Genomic DNA, 19,840 nt, shown 5'->3' with positions numbered 1-19,840 from the left:
ACTTTGGATCACAGTTGATGTCCGCAAAGAAGCACTGGGCATGTTTACGTGTGAGCCACAGCGCCATCTGCTGGAATATTGCAACTTTTTTTTATGAGAGGTCAAGTGACCTTGCGAGCAGCTAAATTTAACTTTGCTTACGGTTCAGCTGAAGAGCGCAAACGAGGTGAGCAACATTGCACACGAGAACATTTTCAACCTCTGCCCTCTCGAAATTCGACTCTCATCGCAACTATGACATCTGAACCGAGAGCATCACAGCTGCTGTACTGGGTTAACTAACGTCTATGTTCCAATGTATACCACGACGTGCTGCCATGCTAAGCTATTGCTAACCCATGTACCAAATATACCGCTACATGCTGCGAGGGTAAACTAAAGTTCTACACACTCCTGCTGCTATGCAACTTTGTGACGGCACAAGATGGCAACCGGCAGGATCCTAGGTGTCATGCTGTGACGTCAAATGGCGGTCGTTTTGGCGAGCGGCTCGGTCAGCTCCATGAAAACCTTGTGGGAGACCAAAATCCAGAAAATCCAGGACAATCGGGAAAAGCAGAGAAGGAAGCCGCGCACGCCGCATTCCAGGTGAGACTCCGCCTCCAGCGCGGCCCGATTCCTCATTAAAAGTAGACCTTTTTCAAGTAGTCACTTATTTCCTCATTTCTCCAAAATGAATGGCTGAAAAAAGGAAAATTATTTCTGTGACGTGATCAAAAATATTGAAACTGAGCTTATTAATGAAAAATGGGCCATTTGGGCTGCAGCTTTGTTGCTCGTTATCGACTTTCCCTCCCGTGTTTGTGCTAAAAGCCGCAGGTTGGTTGCGGCGGGCGTTTGGGAAGAACGCAACACGCTCGCTCGCCTGCGCGACAAAGTGAAGACCGAAGACGGTCGTCTGCTTTTGTGCCTGGAGCAAGAGGAGTGGAAGGTGAGCCATTATGAATAAAGTTGAAGGCTCGAGGCCGGAAAGGTACAGAGATCGCGGCTGGAGGGCGGGGGACTAACCAACAAAAAAGGGTCTCTGATAATTCATCTTCAGATTTTCGAAGTTTAAAATCCTGAGCCAGCGCTAGACTGACAGTCAAAATTATTTTGGACTTTTGAACTAAAGTACGTCATCTTACCGAAGCAGTGATTTCGGGCACAAGTATATGTTTTGTTACCTGTTAACCTTTGACCTTGACTTGGAGACATGGCTGTCCAGGCGCTGCCACGATGCCTGGTGCAGTTGACTCAGGTCCAGGAGTGGCACATCCACCGGACCGGTCTGCAGAAGATTCCCAGCTTCATCTCCTGCTTTAGCAATCTTCTGGTCCTGGACTTGTCGCGGAACGGGGTGACGGAGATTCCCAAAGAAATCGGTGTGTGGGTGACCATCAGAAGAGAACACGTCCATCCTAAAACGAAACAAGCGACTTGAGTGCGTTGTGATGCCGCAGGCCGCTTGACGCGACTTCGAGAACTTTTGCTCAGCTACAACAGAGTCCGCTTAGTTCCAAACGAACTCGGAGACTGCGAGAGTCTGGAGAGGCTGGAACTCGCCGTCAACCGAGAGCTGGACTGGCTTCCGGACAAGGTAAAGCCGTCCCTTTGCTGAGTGAGCAGGATGCTTGTGCATAGCGAAGTGAGGCCAAACATTTATTGGAATTCAGACAAAAAGTTAAATTGGCAAAAGCCTCATTCAAAGCTGCGGATATGTTCCAAACACAACAGCTGTGGGTCAAAGTCAATCATTTGGAAAGAACATGTTTAAAAAAAAGTACTAGGAGGACAAAAAGCCTAACTCCTCAAAAAGCGAAGAGAGAATTCAACATTGCTTATTAACGCGGCAATATGTCCAACGATGCTAACATGTGTGAAATGCCATAGCTGGGCTAACAAAAGTGAGTTTTTCTTTCCTTTTGGAATTGTTGAATGTTGCAAAGTGCTACGAAAAAAAGTGACGCCTTCAGTCTGCTTGACTTCTCGCTCTGATCTGAAATTCAGCTGGGCCAGCTGAGGCATCTGGATCGTCTGGACTTGTCCATGAACTCCTTCAGCAGCATCCCGCCTTGCCTGCTGTGCATGCCGGCGCTGGAGTGGCTGGACATGGCGGGAAACCACCTGCGCTCCCTGCCCGAAGACCTCCACAAGTAGGTGAAAGGTCGCGCCTCTGCCGGTGACCCGTCCCCAACGGCGTGGCTGCTTTCAGGATGGAGAAGCTGCGCGCGCTGTGGTTGCAGAGGAACCAGCTGGAGAAAGTTCCGGAGACCGTGGGCTTGATGTCCCGCCTGGACACGCTGGTTCTGAGTGGCAACCGACTGAGCGACATCCCCCCCATCATGGAGGACATGAGCAACCTCAGGTGAAGGCGGCCCTCTCAAAAATGATTACAAAAAAATGCCCACACCAACTTTCCCCACTCGTACTGGTGTGAGAATGGGACGTCTTGGCTGTTCTTGTGTGAAGGTTTGTCAACTTCCGGGATAACCCGCTGACGCTGGAGATCCCCGCAGCTGTCAATGACGACGACGATGACGAGCGCGAGATGTTCGGACGAGAGTTCATGCTGACGTACATACGGGAGGCTCGCAAAAGAGCGCATGCCGCCCTCAACGTGCACGCCATCCCGTCCGGTCACGCCGCACGTGCGATGCACGCGTGAACCGCCGGGCAGAACGGACGCCGACACCAATTACAAGGGAAGGTCGGATGGCGAGCGCGGCGTGGCCGTCAGCAGGACGTTCTCCGGGGTGACCTGCGCACCGACGTAACGCGTCAGCCGTCCGCAGAATCCTTTGCTGCGCAGGAACTCAATTCTGCCGGCATCCAGCAGAAGTTTGCAGCGGCGTCCGATGCGCTCGCGCTCGTCCGGTGACAGAAACCTGTCGTAGGAAATAAAGGCAAATGAGCAAAGTTAGCGACGAACGACTCCTCTCTTCACACCTCCGCTCAAACGTGATTCCGAATTACCTCGCCGCTACGTCCGTCTCCTCCTCGTCTTGCGCATCCGCCGTCCGACGGGATGCTCGCATGCCGCACGTGGCCCAGCTGGACATGCGGCAGAACGCCGAGAACTCAGCGGGCCCCAGACCCAGATCCAAGAAGAAGCGCTGACCCACGTAGTGACGCCACTCGCAGCGGTGGTGACAGCACAACGCCACCGCGATTCCCGCGACCTCGCCGGGCCCGGACGGCCTGCGCGGATCGGGCCCATCCGCCGCCGCCGCGTCGGGCGATGCTTTGAAGCGTTTCGGGGGCCGGCCCGCTTCCTCTCGGGGTGTCGCCCACGTTTGGAAGAGACAGCGAAGAGCCAGATCTGAACAGGAACGTTTCAAACGTCACGTCAACTAAAAAGTTTACAATCAAGCCGTCTTTCGAAAGTTGCACTTTAGGCCTCTCGCGTTTCGGGAGCCATCTTGGAATCGCAACCTCATGCCAAGACATCAATTACACATAAAAAGTGAAATTAAAGATTAAGGAGATTTCCAAGTACCTGAAATATTAAATTGCGCCACGTCAACGAGCACTTTAAACGCTACAGATAATAACTCTTACCTGTGGCCACGCCGCATAAATGCTTCCCGACTCCGACGAGCGGCAGCTGGCGTTCCAGCAGCGGAACTTTACCTGCAAAGGCAGAAAGCGCCGTCGCGTGAGTGGAATCAGACCAGCGCCGCTCGCTCGCGTGCGCGTTCTGCTGCATCGTACTCAAGTCCAGGTGCTGAATGTCAATCTGCAGCCTGGCAAACTCCACGTCGGCATCCTGATGTTTGCCGTCCACCTGAACACACGACAGAAAAACCTTCATTTGAACGATGCAGTCGGAGGGCGAGAAGTGACCGCCGCTCCTTTTGCCCTCGTTCAAACCCTGCGGCTGGAGTTTGCCGTCTGACCTTGAATCGGGTGGTGCTCCGCTCCACCAGCAGCATCTGCAAGCGCTCTCGTTGGTCACCCTCCAGAGCCCGATGGATCCAGTGCGACAGTTTCCCTCGCCCCGCCCCAAAGTCCACGAAGCAGCGGCCGCGTCTCAGCAGCCCCGACGCCTCCAGGTGGCCCAGGATGGAAGACTGCGGCAAAACGGCGGCCAAGGCCGGTCAGATGGCTTCACGGCTTCGCGTCTCGGGCGGACGGGCGGCTACCTGCTGCTTCAGGTGTTTGTGGGCCCAGTCGCCATTCTTGGGGTTATCGGCTTCCTCCTGGAAAACACCGTGCGACAGGATACGCTCCTCCGGCTCGCTCGGCAGACCTTCGGCCAACATAAACGGCGATCAGAACATCCGTGAGACGTCCAACGAGTCGTAGGTCAGTCATCCACGCGTGAAGCTAAGCGCCAAGTCACCTTTTGAAACCGAATCGAGTTTGTCTAGCAGCTGTCGTAATTGAGTGGCGCTTTGCTGACATAAAGTTACCTGTGAACGCAATGGGTTACCGTGGTAACATTTACAACATGACAGTCACGTCGTTAATACTGTTGAGGACAAAATCAAAGCGGGTGTCACCTGTTGGAGTGAGTCCATGTTTTCGTCAGCTGAGCCAGCGTTGATGTTTTCCACGTAATACACCTGAGGAGGATACAAAGCATGTGCACCTTTTCCACGGGACCGCCACAAGAAAATCAGGCCACTCACTCACCGGCTTTGCTTTGTCGCGGGAGTTGCACTTCTTCAAGTGTTTGTCCAGTTTGTCTTCGCTTACCGTGCTGACGACACAGGCCAAAAATAAATAAATCACGATTTGACCTCACATTCAATTTTTTGACGTGCAATAAGTCATATTGAGTTCTATTCATTAAGAATTAACTGAAAACGCATTTACAAAATTGAGGCTATATCACATACACAACCAAACCATTTACCACTTAGAATTTTGCAAAGTATTGTTCTGTGGCTTTGTGGTTTAGATTTTAATTGTAAATTTCCCCCCGTTACTTGCATTTTAAGATATTTTTAACTCTCGCCATATATACAGTGATCACACAGCCTTTCTTTACAGACTCGCTAGCCTGCAACGTGTCTGCTACATCCCACAATGCAAAGCGGTGTACAAGCTTCATAGTATGAACATGTGTAAATAAGAAAGAGTTGGTGTTGCTCACTGTTTGGGGTCGAGTGGACAAACAATCCTCCTGCTGCCACCTTCTTCCTGCCAACAGGGAATGCATGAACGCCGCAGGGGCCATCATCATCATCATCATCATCATCATCATCATCATCATCACAGAAATGTGCAGTTACAATGCGACAACGTGCGGCTAGTAAATTGAAAATGCATCCCAACTCACATAGACTTTCGTGTCCATGTTGGCATGTTCTCCACAAAACTTGTGTCCCTTGGCGACGACCATTTTACAAAAACGTTTCTTCTTATCCACGAAGAAGGCACATTTGCCATTTCGGTCGCTCGCGGGCGCCGCCATGTTTGCCGAGTGGCCGTGTTGCGTTCAAGTTCTCACGAAAAGTAAAAGTTAGTACTGCTTCTCGCTTAGTCTTAGTGAGGAAGGGAGAAAATGGTCGACGATGATTTACTTATTTTGACTATGCAACACTTCCATTTTCCCGGTCATCAAACAAGAATGTTTTTGTTTCAGAAAACATGTGTTTGTGATAAATAAGTCGACTTTGCAAACTTTATCGTGGTCTTCGCCGATTGGTCGCGTTCCAATTCGGTCACCATCTCCCCGCCCTTGACGTGACGGGAGGGGCGTGTCCTGAGAGCAAACGTGGTGACGTCTCCACTGGACCAGCCATGATGCCATGATGGCGGCCGAACGGGGCGGTGGCGGCGACGGTCCTGACTCGGCCTCCGTGGCGGCGGCGGCGGATTATTCCATGCTGGTGGTAGTCGGGGTGGTCGGGGCGCTGCGGGCCACGGGCCACCTGGACCGGCTGTTGCACCAGATCGAGTCGGGTGAGTTTCTGCAAAGTTTTGCCGCCACACCAGAGAGGGAAGTCGGCGCACCCTTTCACAATAAAGCAGTTGGCGAGAAGCGTCCAAAGTCCAGAATTACGTGTTTGCCGAAAAAGTTTATCCTTATAAAAATGTTAGAGCCGCCAAGACAATTTTGAAGGCCACATTACGACGATTATTTTCCTCTTCCTGACCAACTCAGACTTTTTCTGGCACGGCTCCAGGACCCCCCCCTCAGCTAAATGGGGAGTGGGAAATAGGGCTGAGAAAATAATTTCTAAATATATTTTAGAATATCAACTAAAATACGAGAGGGGGTTAACTGGGTCTACACAGACTTCTGAGTGGGTTTAGCCCCGTGTTGAGCCATCCTGGTCTTCCTGTCCAGATATTTTACACATGTGGTATAAGCATGATTGATCACATTTCACCGGTGCATTTGCTCACATTTATCAGAGACGTCACATGGACCCCCCCAAAATTTCAGGTACTGTGCCACGGTCACGTGATCCCACCAAATATGGCGTGAAAGGCTTGTGTCTGGTCACTAGAACTCCAGGACATCCACAATGAGAAATTGAACATGTTTTTTGTTCTGTCAGCCAATCAGAAAACAGTCATGATTGTTTGTTCCGGCGCCCCATGAAAATGTTATCAGATGCTTTGTGTTCCCAACATAAAATGAGTGAGTCATTGTTCCTCTTCCTGTGCGTGTGCGCATGCATGCTCCAGGCGTGCGCTGCTGGCAGGTCCCAATGAAGTTGGATGTTCTGGATCAGCAGCTGAAGCTCTTCGTGTCCCGACACTCGGCTTTCCTGTCCAAGGTGATTCCTGGTGAGAAGCTCAAACGTGATGGGAGCGGAATGATGACTGTTGTGTGAGGCTTTTGTCACGTGTGAAACTTGTTTTTACAGAGCAGAACCACTTTAAGTCATATGATCAAAAAAAAAAAAGTCACAATGATGTGTTTGTGTTTTGATGGTTTTCATGTTGACCTCAATCTAGACGAGGATTCTTCCCCAGATCGTGTTAGCGGTCAGCTAATGGATCTCACTGTGTGTTTTTTTTTTTTTTTTTTGGTAACAGGTCAGCGGACGTTGCAGCACCGTGGAGACATTTTGGATGCGCAAGTGGTGTTAAATCCAGCTCACGATCTGGTCTGCTCAGAGGTGAGACTGCTGAGTCTCGTTCTTCTGCTCAACATGTCAGAGTAACTTTGTGTGTTCTGCGCAAAGGTACGGCGACTGTTGTGTGAGCCATCTCGACACAAATTGTTGGTCCTGGCCGGTCAGTGTGTGGAAGACAGCGGAGACATGGTGCTCCAGAAAGGCCTCTTCTCACTTGGCGACTTGATCCAGATCTGCGCTGACGAAGAGGTGAGCCGTTTGTAGAGTTGCGATCTTGTGAGGCCTTCACGCACATTTGTGGATTCCGTCATTTGTCAGCTGCCACCGCCACATTGGCTACGCTGCCCTTTAGTCTCGCATTCTTCTTCTCTACCAGTCCAGCCTGCGAGATCCAAACCGGGAAGAAAGCGAAGAACACTTTGTGTCATATGTTTGACAAACTTGTTTTTGGGTCACCTTGTTTCTAGGTTGGTCTCTTGTGGAGCTCAATGGCGCCAACGGCCAAGGCGAGTCTCACCGTCAGCTGTCCGAACTCGGGCCTTTGGAGGGACCCCTTGTTGAAGGACTACAACCAGCAAGACTTCCTAAACATTCGGGTCAACCCTCCCCGACTGCTCCCTCAAATGGAGGGTCTGCAAGAGTTCACAGAGTACCTCTCTGAGTCTCTGGAACCGGAGTCACCCTTTGAGCTCCTGGAGCCTCCGAATAGCGTGGGATTCCTGAAACTCTCCCGGCCCTGCTGCTACATCTTCCCCGCTGGTAGGGGGGACTCGGCCTTCTTTGCTGTGAACGGCTTCAACGTTCTAGTAAACGGGGGCTCGGACCCCCGCGCCTGCTTTTGGAAACTAGTCCGACATCTGGACAGAATCGACTCGGTCCTTGTCACGCACGTCGGAGTCGACAATCTTCCCGGGCTGAACAGTTTGCTGCTGAGAAAAGTAGCCGAGCAGGACCCAGACTTAGTTGAAGGTCAGGCGGAAGAGGACTGGATGAAAAAGCTCATCTCCCCAGAGATCGGAGTCTTTTTTCTCAATCTTCCGGAAAGACCGAAGGCCACCCAGGGAGATCCCAGCGAGCTCCGCAGCGCCGACCAGGGAGCGCTGATCTTGGAGCACTTGGAAAAACTCTCCATCAAAGCACAACCCTTGTGTCGCTCTAACGGGCCCTCCATTGAGCCGCTGGTTTTGTTCCACAAGATGGGAGTCGGCCGTCTTGAGTTGTACCCGTTAAATCCAGTTAGTGGAAGTAAAGAATTGGAAGAGTTGTTGCAGAGCGGGCCCAAAAGTTCCACCTCGAAGAGCTCAGAGCTTCCATTCGCGTGCCTCACTTCAATTTGTGCTTTGCTGGTCTGGCATCCGTCCAGCAATCAGGAGAAGATCGTCCGAGTCCTTTTCCCGGGATGCGCGCCACAGGCCAAAATCCTGGATGGACTCGAAAGACTCAAACAACTGGACTTTCTCAGTATTCCCGTGGTCAGTTCGAAGGGCCTGGAAACATCCAAAATGGAGAAGTTGCCAAAGCGTGCCGAGAGTCGAGAAAGTCTGAAGTCCAGAGACCTGCGAGTCATCGGTGCCCTCCACAAGGACAAAAGTGGGCGAGTTCCCGTGAAATTAAAGCCAAAGGCAACGGGTGAAAAAGAGCAGGAGGTGAAGTTAAGAGCCGTCAAGCCGTCTGAGAAGCTCGTTTCCAAGAACGAAGTGAAAAGCAAAGACGAAAGGGGGACTGCTGCTGTCGGAAAGAAAGAAGAAAAAGAAAGTGTGAGGAAAGACGTCTCCAAAATCAAGAAAGAAAACAAACCTGAAGCCAAAAAAGACAAGAAAATGGCGGCATCAGTTCCGAAAGATGTGAAGAAAGTGGGCGGAGCTTCAAGTTCTGACGTGAAAAAGTCTCCCGTCCGGAGTCTAAAAATGAGCAAAGTGACCAAATCTGACGCAGAGTCGGACAAGCAACATTTTAGGCCTGAAGATGACAACGAGAACCGCATCAGAAAGAGCTCAGAACTTCCAAATCGGGACAGTGGCACCAAAAACCCAGATGGGACTGAAGCACGTCCGCAGACCTTTGCGTCTTTGGACTTCGGACCTCAAGGTCGCGTGTCCTCGGAAGATCGTCAAGCTGAAACACTTCCCAGTCCAAACTTGAACAGCTGCAACCAGGAAGGCCCTTTCGGGGAAGATTCCCGTCTTTTCCACGATACGCCGTCCGCGCATGTTCTGAGAAATATTCCAAACGCCTTCGCCACTTCGCCTTCGCTTCCCGCTCAGGTCTGCTTACCTCGCTCCACTGAAGATGAAGATTCCCTCTCAGCATCCTCGGAGCGAATCCCAACATTGATGTCCGAATCTCCGACAGAATTCCGCTCCAACGGACATGTGACCGACTCGCTTCACGAGCCGCGGCGAGATTTTGCCCCGGCGCTCAACGGTCGCCGTATGCTCGGATCGGCGGACGGCGATCACGGCACGTCAGACCGTGTTGCTCACGATGTTCCTCACGATGTCGATCTGTGCTTGGTGTCGCCTTGTGAGTTCCAGCACCAAAAGATCCAACCCGACGACGAGAACCAGCAGCAGATTGTCACGTGCGATCCGTCCTCCCGGGATCAGAGCGGCGGCGCAAGCCACGAAACCCCGCCCACATCCGTCAGCGACTCCCTCACGAGCCCGGACTCGAATGTCCCGCCCGCCACGGAGGAGTTTCCTTCCTTGGCCGTGGACTCTGACGACGATTCCGGTAGTCCCCTCTATCCCGGCGTGACCCTTTCCCTCATTCCAGCTCAGCATTCCTCCCCCGACCCGCCATCAGCGCCGGTCAAGGACTTGCCTCCGTTGCCTCCTCAACCGGAAGCTTGCATGGCAGACGGTGACGTTTCAAGCAAGAACCAAAAGACTTCAGTCAGCAAGACCAAAAGAACCGCCGGGACCTTGCAAAGGGGAACTTCCGGAAGTCTGAATGTCCAGAACATAAAGTCCAAGGCCAGCAGCACCGCCGCACTCAAATCGGGCCCCGCCCTCGACACAAAAGTACCCGCCCGGATTTCACTGGGTGGATTGCGAAGCGCAAGTGGCAAACCTTCAGCGTCAGGTAGGAAAGTGCCGACTTGTGTGAGATTCACCCGATGCGTGAAAAGGTTTTGAACGGTTGGTGCGTTTGCTCAGTGTCCAGATCTGGCGAGGCTTCCGCCGTCCACGTGGACCTGGCCTACCTGCCGTCCGGGTCGGCCTCGGCCACCGTTGACTCTGACTTTTTCCGCCGCCTTCGCGCTTCCTATTATGTGGTGAGCGGTGACGAGCGCGTTAAGGCGACGGTCATGAGAAGCATTCTGGACGCTCTGCTCGACGGGAAGAGCAGCTGGCCCGACGCTCCGGTCGGTACCCGCTGCGCTGGCTTGTGTGTGTGGCGATGGGAAAACCTTCTGATCACCGCTGTGCCTCCCCAGGTGACGCTCATCCCGACGTTCGATTCGGCGGCCATGCACGAGTGGTACCAAGACACGCACGAGCAGCAGAGGCGGCTGTCAATCACAGTTTTGGGCAGCAACAGCACCGTGGCCATGCAGGAAGAAACGTTCCCGGCTTGCAAGGTCGAGTTCTGAGTCTGGCCCGGCCCGACGCCTGATTTAACGGAGAGGACTCAGTCGTCGCCGTGGTTAAGGACACACACACACACACATTTGAAACCTTCTTATCTCAGGTCATCACTTCATGTCTCTGGATCGGAGCTTCATGACTACGAAGCACGTCGTGGTTTGTGAGGTCACTCGACGGTGGCGCCAAGTTGAGTTGGGGAGAAAAAAGCAGAAGCTGCTGACGTTCAAGTTGGGACTGATTGAGTCATGGGAAGTTTCCAAGTTCTGATTTGATTGGTTTGCGTCCTGAGAACAAAATGGAGCCCGCGGATGTGAAAAGTGATTTGTTCGTCATGACTTGACTGTAATCCAATCGTAAAAAATATTTTGAGGATCAAGCGCTGGCGCCGAGGACTGAATAATCGTGACGTTCGCATGAAGCTCCCATCCGGCACATGAAAAGATATCACTTGAATGATTTTTAACATGTGCCAACACGCCACTTAGCGTTAGCCTCTTGGGCGTTGCTATGGCAACCGTACCACATTATTGTGCACTTTTCACACATAGAAGACAAGTCAACCCAAATGAAGATGAAAATCCATAATGGCATCCGTCCAAATGTTGTTTTGCTCAGAAAAACTCCTTTTAATTTATTTATTTATTTTCATCTTTTTTCAAGCGCTCCATTTTGCATTTCGACTCCTTTGGTACGAATGTCTTCACATTTGATATCAGTCAGTTAAAATACTCGTCACCCCACTGCTGCACCGCATACACACACGTACATGGCAGACGCGTGGTAAACAGAAAGACGTAAATGTTTATGTCGACAATTAGATGTGCTAGCCATGAATGAACAAATGGTCCTTTTTTTGCTTTCAAGTTGAAGCGTTTGAAATTGTTTTACTCTGCAGAAATTTTCTTCCCAGTTTTTTTTCCCCTCTCTTAAAGCACAATTTGTTAAGTTAAATGTATTTTTACAACTGTTGCACTCTCTCACACGCACACGGACAGCTTTTGTTTTGAAACACTAATTTGAAATGTGCCTATTGAAAGAAATAAAGTTCTGTTTGATGTGTATTTGTGTCTGAAAGACGAATGCAACTCTTACCCAAGACGCATCATCCATTATTTCTAAAACAAGATGGCTGAATTATATAGTTGTCACTTCGAGAAATCGCGTGGCCACACACCGACATGACGTCATCGTTTATTTTGAAAGCGTTCTTGCTTTTATTGTGAAAAGGTTTGGTCGTAGAGTGGGCGCGGCTTTGGCGTGCCAGTCATCTGTGGACTGCCGCCCGCGCTTGCTCGCTCACGCACGCGCGCTGTCACTGTAAGTTGCCGTTTTTGTCTTTGCATGTCTTTGACGTCACGAGTTGCACTGTGACGACAAGTCGCGGGTTCGTTTTGATTGGATTTGCTTTTCAGTGATCAGGCCTGTCAACGGATTGGCTGCCAAGTCTTGCGTGTGGCGAGCACGCGCGTTTCTCTGCAGACGTGCGGGTGCTCGGCGGAAGCGCTTTTATTGATCTGATTGGACTCCATCCATCCATTAGCTGAGCTGCTTCTCCTCACGGGGATCGCGGGGGGTGCTGGAGCCCATCCCAGCAATCTTTGGGCAGTAGGCGGGGTCACGCCCAGAACTGGTTGCCAGCCAATCGCAGGGCACAAAAAAAAACGCTCACAATCACACTTGGGGACAATTTAGCGCATCCAACCTAAAAGGCCTGTTTTTGTGCAAAATGACATTTGCATGTTTAGACTACAGTCGGGGTGGAGGTGGAATTTTGGAACTGGTTCTGAGCAGGCTTCTGGGGGTCCTGATGTGCGTCCCTAGCAGCTGCCAATCGAAAGTAGACCCGGTCCGGTGTTGGAAATATGAAAGTGGCGCCATCTAGAGGCCAAAAACAAAATGTTTTATTGCGTTTTCAGAAGCAAGACACGTTTGCAGCGCCAGGATAAGAGTGACACTCAAGCGCACACGTATGCGCGCACACGCTCGCGCTGCAGCACAAAGCCGCACATAGACGCGTAGGAAAAATAAAACGTGCCATCTACAGGACAAAAACGGATTAAGGTGAAACATGCGTGAGCCAATCAGAAAGCATCATCATTGCAGCTTGTCGCGTCCATTGAAAATATGTGAAAACATTCACAACATGTCATGTTGACGTCGTGCACTTCCTGTTTGTGTTCAGTCAAAAGCTGCAGCGGAAGCAGCAGCGCCACCCAGAGGACGGCACGCGAACAACGTGCGACCGCCGCTTGACCTGGCGTAACCTGAAGACATCACACTTTCTGTTCTCCTTGTACAGGTCAGAGTTCATCGGGCGAGCAGGGAAGACAAGATGAAGCGAGGTGAGTCAGGCGGCGGCCGGTGGATCACGTGACTCGTTGATTTGTGGGCGGGGCCTCAAAGCTTTTTTGTCCTCCCTCGTTCGTCCCAGCCGTGTACTCCGTGGAGATCAAAGTGGAGCGGGACAAGACCACGGGGCAAACTCGCGTCCTGTCCTCAAACACCAAACTTCCTGTCGATTGCTCTCGCGATGGGGTCAAAGTTTACGAAGACGAGCAGAAAGGTGATGTTGCGCTGTTGTGTCGGGGGCGTTGTCCTTTCACAGTTGTGGGAGGAAGCGCAAGTCTCACGGCTGAGGCCCCTATTTTCATAAATAGCACATCTGCGCTATGGAGCAAATGCCGGCAAATCCTGATCATGATATCAGTGCAAGGCTCGCCGCACGTCTTGGCCAATTTGGCATCTCGGTTTCTTAAATCGTCCCACTGCTGTGTGGGGGCCACCCGAACGGTCACGGGTGGGTGATTCTCGAAGTACCCGCTTCACGGTGCAGATGCGCTTCTGCCGTCCCGAGGGTCGAGTATGCAACTGGTGTGCCACATTTAAAGGGAATGATTGGAGTGAGTATTTGGCCACTCCCATACCGGCGCAGCCCTCCCTTTCGCATATCCGCCGTCCTGCATGCATATGTGAAATGAGCAACATCGGGTCGAACCGGCGCTTGCAACATTGCCGTTCAAATCAGAGTCAAGTGGAGTCTTTTGAAAGTTTAGTTAAGTCCAAACTCTTAAAGTTGGCGAAGTCAAGTCATTTGACCAGTCTCACATCTGTGCCCCCCTAGTGGTCCACGAGGTCAACGGCCAGGACGGGGTCCATCTGCTCAGCGCCGCCGAGGTCGACGAGCTCATCCTCAAAGCCGACCAGGCGGCTGACCAGGCGGCCCACCGGACGGCAGTGGCGTCGCTTGCGGAGGAGGCCGCCGAGTCACGCTCGGGCCAGGAAATCACGATGGCGAGCGGGGACGAGGTGGCAGCTCCAGTGTTTGACGACCCACCGGCCTTGTCCCGTGAGCAGAACGCCTCCCGCGAGTCGCTCACCGGCGTGGTCGTGGGATGCCACGGCGTGCAGGACCAGGACGGCGGCAACGAGGTCACAGGTCAGCAGGGCAATGTGGAGGGCGAGCGAGTCCTCACCCGAGACGAGAAGACGTCACTGCCGAGAGCAGGGGCGGAGGCCGAGGAAGCCACGCCCCCGCCGACCTCCACCCCAATGCCGCGGATGGACATGCGCGAGTCGACGGCCAGCGCTGCCGTGACCGCAGCCAAGGGAAAAAAAGCCTGCAAGTGCTGCAATGTGATGTGAGCCTGCAGGGGGCGCCACATGCTTGCGAAAGAGAACAGCCGCCGTCCGTTTAGCTTTGGGCTTCATCTTTGTCTAATGTTGACTTCGCTTTGAGCCTGTTGGTGCTTGGTGGGGGCCAAACTAAAAATGCAGATCGCGTCATTTATAGCTTTAAATTGATCACAAGTTTTCTTGCCAATCAGTTGTGTCAAATCTAAAGTCTTTCATTTCATTTAATAATTGGGTTAATTTTATTTTTGTTGCTGCTCAAATGTGGCACAAAAGTTTCCCCCCCTCCTGATTTAAGCGGCTAATTAGCTTTAGCATGAGCACTTCATGCATGTAAGCCCAAAAGAGCTCCATAAAAAGTAAATATATTCACATCGTCATTCTCAAAGTTGGTAATCACAAAAGTGAAGTGTGATGTGTTAGTATGAACAAGTACAACGTTTCACAAAAATATTGTTCATGTGTACATTAAACCTTTTGTCTTTTGTTCTTTATATTGTTTTTTTTTTATGTACAATTCGATCCATTTGAATATTAATTTGAATCATTTCTGTATTGGATTATTAATAACATATTCAATCTATTTATTTAAAAATATAAGTCTTGTAGTTCTCATGTGAAATACTCAAATAAATGCCCGTTGCACGCACAATTCCTTCAATGTATTGACGTGAAAAGACACAAAATGTAAAAATAAAAGTCTCGTTTGACCTTGGCTGGAGGTGGTCGAAAACAAGTTCGTCGGCAAACAAAGTATCATCGTCATCATAATCCAAATGTGCTCGAATCTTCCAACTGACAACCAAGACGGCACTCGAATGTCAGTTGTCACACAAACAAATTAACGAGACGACGAGGATCACGTGGACAGGAGCTGATTGGTTAACGCTGGGGGCTTGGTTAGACGAACACAGGTGGACACAATGAACATGACGAGACACATCAAACACCAAGAAAAAACCTGAAACGAAATACTGACCCATAAATAACAAGGACAGATCATGACAGATGTTATCGTTTTATGCTGCAGATATTGGAAGGCAAACGGTGGAGGAGCACATGTAGACAGACTCTCAAGCTTAGATTCTTTCATCTACGTGAAGAAAAACTAATATTAGTACCGTACTGAGAAGCCAAAAGAGGAGCTGAGCGGAGTGTGACTGTCTCTTAGAACTTCCAGGTGGCCCGGTGCACACACCAGAATCAGCAGCACAATAAGTGATGATGTCAGGACGCAATGTGAAATAAAGTAAATTCCAGTGTGATTTTTCGAATTGGAAAAACACTTTTTTGGGGGGGCGGTGGAATGAGTTCATGGCATTTCCATTCATTTGAATGCGGCGAGGTGGTTTGAGCGAATTCTGGGCGCGGTCACAGAACAAATTGAAATCACATTTCAAGGTATCAGTGCAAAAAAAACAACAACAAAAAAACAAGCTTACCTGTCTCAGTTTGTGATCAAAGAGGCGAGGCCGAGTTCCAGAGGCAAACGACACTTTCAAGTGGCAGCAAGTTTTTTTGTTTGCTTTTGGTGGTTTTGGAGGTTCAGGTTTTGGCCCGGTTTGGGGCTTTCGATCAGGGGATGTCGTTCATCTTTGTTAACTGTGGGCTTATGAAGCCCTTTGACGCTCTTTGGGGCTTTAGGAATAAATTGGAGTTGACTTGATTTCCTTTTTTCCTTTCATGGTCTTGGGCGCTTGCCTGTTTTTCTCAAGCGAGTGAAAGCGAGATGGAGCGAAGAGCGACGGGATGCAACTGGCTGGTTATCAAGCAAACTAAAAGCTCGGCTCGCCGTTGGCCCGGCGGGATGCAAGACAGGAAGAGGCGCACGAGGCCCGTCTGCCCTTGAAACGAGCCAATTGCACCAATTTCATGATGTAAAAAAAAAAAAAAAAAAAAAAATGATTCCAATTCCTGATTTGCTGGCTCGTTCTGACAAATGTCAAACAAATGCGGAAGCTCTCTTCAAAAGCTCAACTTGGTGGACTTTGTGAACAGCAGGAGGAGTCCGAGGACCAAACGAGAAGAGGAACACTTGTCAATCATTAAGAAAAACCGCAATAATCTTCACGGCTGCCATTGAAACGCTGTGGAGGGGACGGGGCCTCGCGCAGGGGGCGGAGCCTGAGGGGAGGAGAGTTAGGTGAAGTTTGTGCGGTCGTCGCTCACTCACTCGCTCCCTTTTTGTTCCACAAAGTCAACTTAGGTAAGACTTCCACTTTTCACATTTTAGCGTTCCGTCTGATTGGCGCATCGCGACCTTTGCGGAGAAGCGTTCGCATTAACACCATCTTCGGTCTGTTCGTTTTGGGTTGAACTCTGACCTCGTGTCAGTTGACGTTGGCCAGCTCCTCGTCATGTTATCAGCTGACAGCAGAGGGGACGGCGCTGCTGCGCTCAGCTTATCTGATGAGCTGCACATGAAAGCTAAAGCTAAAGCTAAAGCTAACGGTTGTGTGTCTCAAGTCGTCTCCAAAAGTCTCGATGGCTGAAAAACACTTTGTGCCCCCCCCGCCATTGCCTGACATTTTTCCCGCTGTTGCTATGCCAGCATTGTATCATCCCCTCCTGTCACCATGGTAACGCCTCCTTTTGTTGTCATCATCGTAACAATGAGCTTCTGGGGTCGCCATAGTAACGTCGCCTCTCCTGTTGTTTCCATAGCAACATTTCTCCTGTCGTCGCCATAGCAACGGCTCCTTTGCGTCTGTCCATTAGAATCTCGTGACGTCACCAAGTTCCCGTTCACGCACGTTTTGCGCTCCACATCACCATGGACACCACTCCCAGGAGGTGGGTTCTGAAGCCTCTGTCGCCCCCCCTGCAACCATGTGACCTACGTAGCATGACGGGCCCGAGCATCGATGAGGACGACTTCTCGGCTCCCGACGGCCCGGCGGTGCGGGCCCGTCGGGTCTTCGTTTCACCGGACGGGAGCGACAGCGGCGATGAGCGGTCTCCCGGCAGTTCCGACGGTCCCGACAGTCCTGGCAGCAGCTCGGGATCTCGCTCCGGGTTCTATTCCTTCGTGGAAGACCCGACGAGTGGGGAAGCAGAACTGAATGAGGCGTGGATGTCATCGCCTCAGCGCCAGGTCCATCTCACGACCCTGAAAGAAGACCAGGCCTTTAAAGTGCAGACCTACACCAACGGCAAAAAACCAGCCAGTCTGTTTCCAGACTCTGAGTCACAGTACCAAGTCCAGCCAGAAAACACGTGTCGAGTGTTTGGGGAGGAGGAAGAAAAACAACTGAGGAAGGACATCATCCAAAAGCAAGCCCCAAAGAAAAATCCAACTTTGAAGCTGAGTGAGCAGCTGAGTGTGCTGGAGAAGATCGATTGGAGTCGACCTCCGAATATCCTGAGCAAAAGTTTCGGTTTGAGCTACGGTTCTGTCCCACGAGAGCCCCCTCGCCTCGTAGACCCTGGGACAATCGACAGGGCTCAGATCAACTTCAGTACAGCCCGGCAGCAGTTCCTGAAACTGGAGCAGAGCAAGCGAAAAGGTCTTGCGGACCCCGCGAGGTCTTGTGGGTCCGGGAAGTTGGAGGAAGAGGACGCCACAAGCTCGGAATCGGCCAAAGTTCAAACCTCAACTGAGAGTGAGCAGATGTCGGGTCCGAGTGGCTTACAGAACCGTCTGGACTTGTTGGCTGTGGACGACTTGTCAGCGGAGGGATGTCGCGGCTCCGCGTTGGATGACGACATTCTGCAAACGACTAGAAAAGGCAAGTATGACGACGAGACCCCGATTGAGAAGGAGATCCGTTTGGTTCAAGAACGAGAGGAAAATCTGCGACGTGCACGAGGCCTGAAGCACCGAGACGGATTCTTCCAGATGGTGGAGATTCCAACCAAGCCAGTGCAAACGCGGCCTCGTGAGGCCAAAGAGAACAAGCACGTGAGCTTTATTATTCAGCAAAAAAAACACAAAGAGGACCTCCCTCGGAAGGTTCCAGAACCACCTAAAGAGCTTCTAGACCCACAGCAACAATTCCACGAAGAGAACTTTTTGTCGCCTTGCTGTCCTCATCGACACGCTGAAGAAACCTCCACGTCCCTGACCTTGCCCCCGTCTCCTCCATCGTGGACCAGAACAATTTCTTGGCGGGCCGACCACGAGTCCACCGGCCTGCATTGCGGGAAAAACACGACCCCGGATTTCATTGAGAAGGAGATAAAAGAAGCTCTGCAACGGGAGCGGGAGCTTCAGGAGTCCAGACAAGACTCTCAGTCCAGAAACGACAGAGAGACCGGAAAGCCCAGAAGGGAGTTCGCGGAGTCCAGCCGGGATTCTGCAGCTCCTTTGCTCGAGCAGGCGTCCAAGATGAGCGCCAAGCCGGTCTACCCCATCGAAAACTCAGGTGTGTCCCAAATTCTAGTTCATGAATTCCTCCCTTTCCAACACAAACACAATTTTTTTGTTTCCATGGCTTGCATGGCCGTCACATGACACGGCAGTTCGCTTCTCGCCAACATTCGTAATCTGACTGCGGCTGTCACCGTCGTAAATTGCAAACAAGCGCTCACCAAAACGGAGCCGGACCAAAGTCCTCCGCTCGTTTCACTAATCAATAACCTGCGCAAAGACCCAACCACGTGATGTCATTACGATCCTCACCGTTTGGCTTCCCTCCAAAGGCCTGACGGGGGCGCTGCTGAGGGACTTTGAGGAGCGACGAGAGAGACTCAAGATGGACGAGAGCTCTGTGAGTGCCACTTCGAAAGCAAGGAGGACGTTCGACAGGACGCCGCTCACTTTTCTTGTCTGCTTGTTTTTAGTATGCGGGAATCCAGCCCGTCGATGACATCAACAACCAGGTGAGCACAAGTCGTCATTCTTTTTTCGTACAAAAATGGGACAAAAGGCATGAAGGCCAAATGCTTATCCGAGCCGATGTCAACGTCAATGTGGACTCTAAAACGTCGCCGTTTTACGAGGCCTTTAATTCAGTGGCGGGCGGTCGAGGCCATCGAGGGTTCCTCCGCTCAAGAAATCCCGATCAGACGGACTCGTCATGTTCTGGTGTCAAAATGTGCGTGCAGGTGGTGGAATCCACTCGAGTTATTCGGCATAAAAATCAACAGGCGCTCCGCTGGGAGGCGGGCGTCTTTGCCAACCGGTTGCACCAGTGAGACCAGCACAAGCACATCCAGATGCAGAACCAGAACCAAGAACCAGAGCCACACCCGCACCCATGCACAGTCCATCTGATTCAGATTCGGTTGTGCATCGCACGCCAATGTGGATGCGGGAGGCGTGGCCTCATGACGACGACGATGATGTGAACGGATCCTTTCGTCCGATTTTAAAAAGCACATATGCTCACGGTCACTGTTTCTATGGCAACATACTGCTTGGCCTGCAGGAAGTGTGTGCGAATGTATGCTCCTTATCTCCACCAACAGCGTTTCCATGGATACCGCATGACGAGCCTCAAGGTCCAGGATGCAAGGCAACGTCTCGGCGTTGCTTTTTGATTTCAAAGTTGAATCGGTTTGATCAACGTTTCTAATATTTGCTGTGATGAGACAAATACTAAAAAAAAAAAGTCAATGACTTTTTCAAGACATTTTATTTGTCATGCAGCCTTTGTTTAC

The 19,840-nt window shown here is 51.2% G+C and overlaps 5 protein-coding genes across 10 annotated transcripts; 4 read left to right on the top strand and 1 right to left on the bottom strand.

The window, feature by feature from the left end:
• Positions 1-84: 84 nt before the first annotated feature.
• lrrc39 (leucine rich repeat containing 39) lies at positions 85-2,896 on the top strand. 2 transcript variants are annotated; one of them, XM_088313220.1, is made up of 8 exons: positions 85-166; positions 425-588; positions 814-931; positions 1,208-1,364; positions 1,443-1,579; positions 1,990-2,135; positions 2,195-2,347; positions 2,452-2,896. In XM_088313220.1, exons 2-8 carry the CDS (start codon positions 467-469, stop codon positions 2,645-2,647), a joined length of 1,029 nt encoding a protein of 342 aa, XP_088169346.1. In that variant the 5' UTR covers positions 85-166; positions 425-466; the 3' UTR covers positions 2,648-2,896. The 2 variants fall into 2 exon arrangements, with proteins under 2 accessions (XP_088169346.1, XP_088169347.1); XM_088313221.1 differs by having other exon boundaries at positions 112-588.
• Positions 1,629-5,972, bottom strand: trmt13 (tRNA methyltransferase 13). Of its 2 annotated transcripts, XM_088313219.1 has the most exons (11): positions 5,267-5,971; positions 5,081-5,127; positions 4,618-4,684; positions 4,485-4,547; positions 4,325-4,394; positions 4,125-4,231; positions 3,879-4,052; positions 3,694-3,766; positions 3,541-3,612; positions 2,956-3,301; positions 1,629-2,867 (listed from the first exon to the last, which is right to left on the bottom strand). In XM_088313219.1, exons 1-11 carry the CDS (start codon positions 5,399-5,401, stop codon positions 2,678-2,680), a joined length of 1,344 nt encoding a protein of 447 aa, XP_088169345.1. In that variant the 5' UTR covers positions 5,402-5,971; the 3' UTR covers positions 1,629-2,677. The 2 variants fall into 2 exon arrangements, with proteins under 2 accessions (XP_088169345.1, XP_088169344.1); XM_088313218.1 differs by having other exon boundaries at positions 3,541-3,766; positions 5,267-5,972.
• On the top strand, positions 5,679-11,670 carry map1sa (microtubule-associated protein 1Sa). Of its 2 annotated transcripts, none has more exons than XM_088313210.1 (7): positions 5,679-5,892; positions 6,625-6,726; positions 6,979-7,061; positions 7,128-7,268; positions 7,487-10,103; positions 10,178-10,386; positions 10,459-11,670. In XM_088313210.1, the coding sequence occupies exons 1-7, from the start codon at positions 5,739-5,741 to the stop codon at positions 10,612-10,614; spliced, it is 3,462 nt and encodes a 1,153-aa protein (XP_088169336.1). In that variant the 5' UTR covers positions 5,679-5,738; the 3' UTR covers positions 10,615-11,670. The 2 variants fall into 2 exon arrangements, with proteins under 2 accessions (XP_088169336.1, XP_088169338.1); XM_088313212.1 differs by having other exon boundaries at positions 5,848-5,892; positions 6,625-6,716.
• A 166-nt stretch (positions 11,671-11,836) lies between these two features.
• Positions 11,837-14,954, top strand: palm1a (paralemmin 1a). Of its 3 annotated transcripts, none has more exons than XM_088313226.1 (4): positions 11,837-11,926; positions 12,792-12,951; positions 13,041-13,172; positions 13,731-14,954. In XM_088313226.1, the coding sequence occupies exons 2-4, from the start codon at positions 12,942-12,944 to the stop codon at positions 14,249-14,251; spliced, it is 663 nt and encodes a 220-aa protein (XP_088169352.1). In that variant the 5' UTR covers positions 11,837-11,926; positions 12,792-12,941; the 3' UTR covers positions 14,252-14,954. The 3 variants fall into 3 exon arrangements, with proteins under 3 accessions (XP_088169352.1, XP_088169354.1, XP_088169353.1); XM_088313228.1 differs by having other exon boundaries at positions 11,841-11,926; positions 12,909-12,951; XM_088313227.1 differs by lacking the exon at positions 11,837-11,926 and adding an exon at positions 12,069-12,670.
• Positions 14,955-16,362: 1,408 nt separating this feature from the next.
• Positions 16,363-19,812, top strand: misp (mitotic spindle positioning). Its single transcript, XM_088313216.1, has 5 exons — positions 16,363-16,445; positions 16,904-18,603; positions 18,881-18,948; positions 19,022-19,060; positions 19,286-19,812. The coding sequence occupies exons 2-5, from the start codon at positions 17,013-17,015 to the stop codon at positions 19,373-19,375; spliced, it is 1,788 nt and encodes a 595-aa protein (XP_088169342.1). The 5' UTR covers positions 16,363-16,445; positions 16,904-17,012; the 3' UTR covers positions 19,376-19,812.
• The last annotated feature ends 28 nt before the right edge of the window (positions 19,813-19,840 follow it).

The sequence above is a fragment of the Idiotropiscis lumnitzeri genome, chromosome 13 (assembly GCF_059441095.1).
Source record: "Idiotropiscis lumnitzeri isolate Australia: NSW breed Sydney's pygmy pipehorse chromosome 13, RoL_Ilum_1.0, whole genome shotgun sequence".
Lineage (NCBI taxonomy): Eukaryota > Metazoa > Chordata > Actinopteri > Syngnathiformes > Syngnathidae > Idiotropiscis > Idiotropiscis lumnitzeri.
This window is presented reverse-complemented; position numbering and strand designations above follow the sequence as displayed.

Coding starts and splice junctions, on each gene's coding strand:
- lrrc39 (XM_088313220.1), top strand. CDS start 467: ATGGCGGTCGTTTTGGCGAGCGGCTCGGTCAGCTCCATGAAAACCTTG. Junction 589..813: donor CCGCGCACGCCGCATTCCAG/GTGAGACTCCGC, acceptor TTGTGCTAAAAG/CCGCAGGTTGGTTGCGGCGG. Junction 932..1,207: donor TGGAGCAAGAGGAGTGGAAG/GTGAGCCATTAT, acceptor ATGGCTGTCCAG/GCGCTGCCACGATGCCTGGT.
- trmt13 (XM_088313218.1), bottom strand. CDS start 5,401: ATGGCGGCGCCCGCGAGCGACCGAAATGGCAAATGTGCCTTCTTCGTG. Junction 4,685..5,080: donor TGTCCACTCGACCCCAAACA/GTGAGCAACACC, acceptor CTGTGTCGTCAG/CACGGTAAGCGAAGACAAAC. Junction 3,302..3,540: donor TTTATGCGGCGTGGCCACAG/GTAAGAGTTATT, acceptor GTTCCTGTTCAG/ATCTGGCTCTTCGCTGTCTC.
- map1sa (XM_088313210.1), top strand. CDS start 5,739: ATGATGGCGGCCGAACGGGGCGGTGGCGGCGACGGTCCTGACTCGGCC. Junction 7,269..7,486: donor AGATCTGCGCTGACGAAGAG/GTGAGCCGTTTG, acceptor CCTTGTTTCTAG/GTTGGTCTCTTGTGGAGCTC. Junction 10,387..10,458: donor GCAGCTGGCCCGACGCTCCG/GTCGGTACCCGC, acceptor GTGCCTCCCCAG/GTGACGCTCATCCCGACGTT.
- palm1a (XM_088313226.1), top strand. Junction 13,173..13,730: donor TTACGAAGACGAGCAGAAAG/GTGATGTTGCGC, acceptor GTGCCCCCCTAG/TGGTCCACGAGGTCAACGGC.
- misp (XM_088313216.1), top strand. CDS start 17,013: ATGGACACCACTCCCAGGAGGTGGGTTCTGAAGCCTCTGTCGCCCCCC. Junction 18,604..18,880: donor CTACCCCATCGAAAACTCAG/GTGTGTCCCAAA, acceptor TTCCCTCCAAAG/GCCTGACGGGGGCGCTGCTG. Junction 19,061..19,285: donor TCGATGACATCAACAACCAG/GTGAGCACAAGT, acceptor ATGTGCGTGCAG/GTGGTGGAATCCACTCGAGT.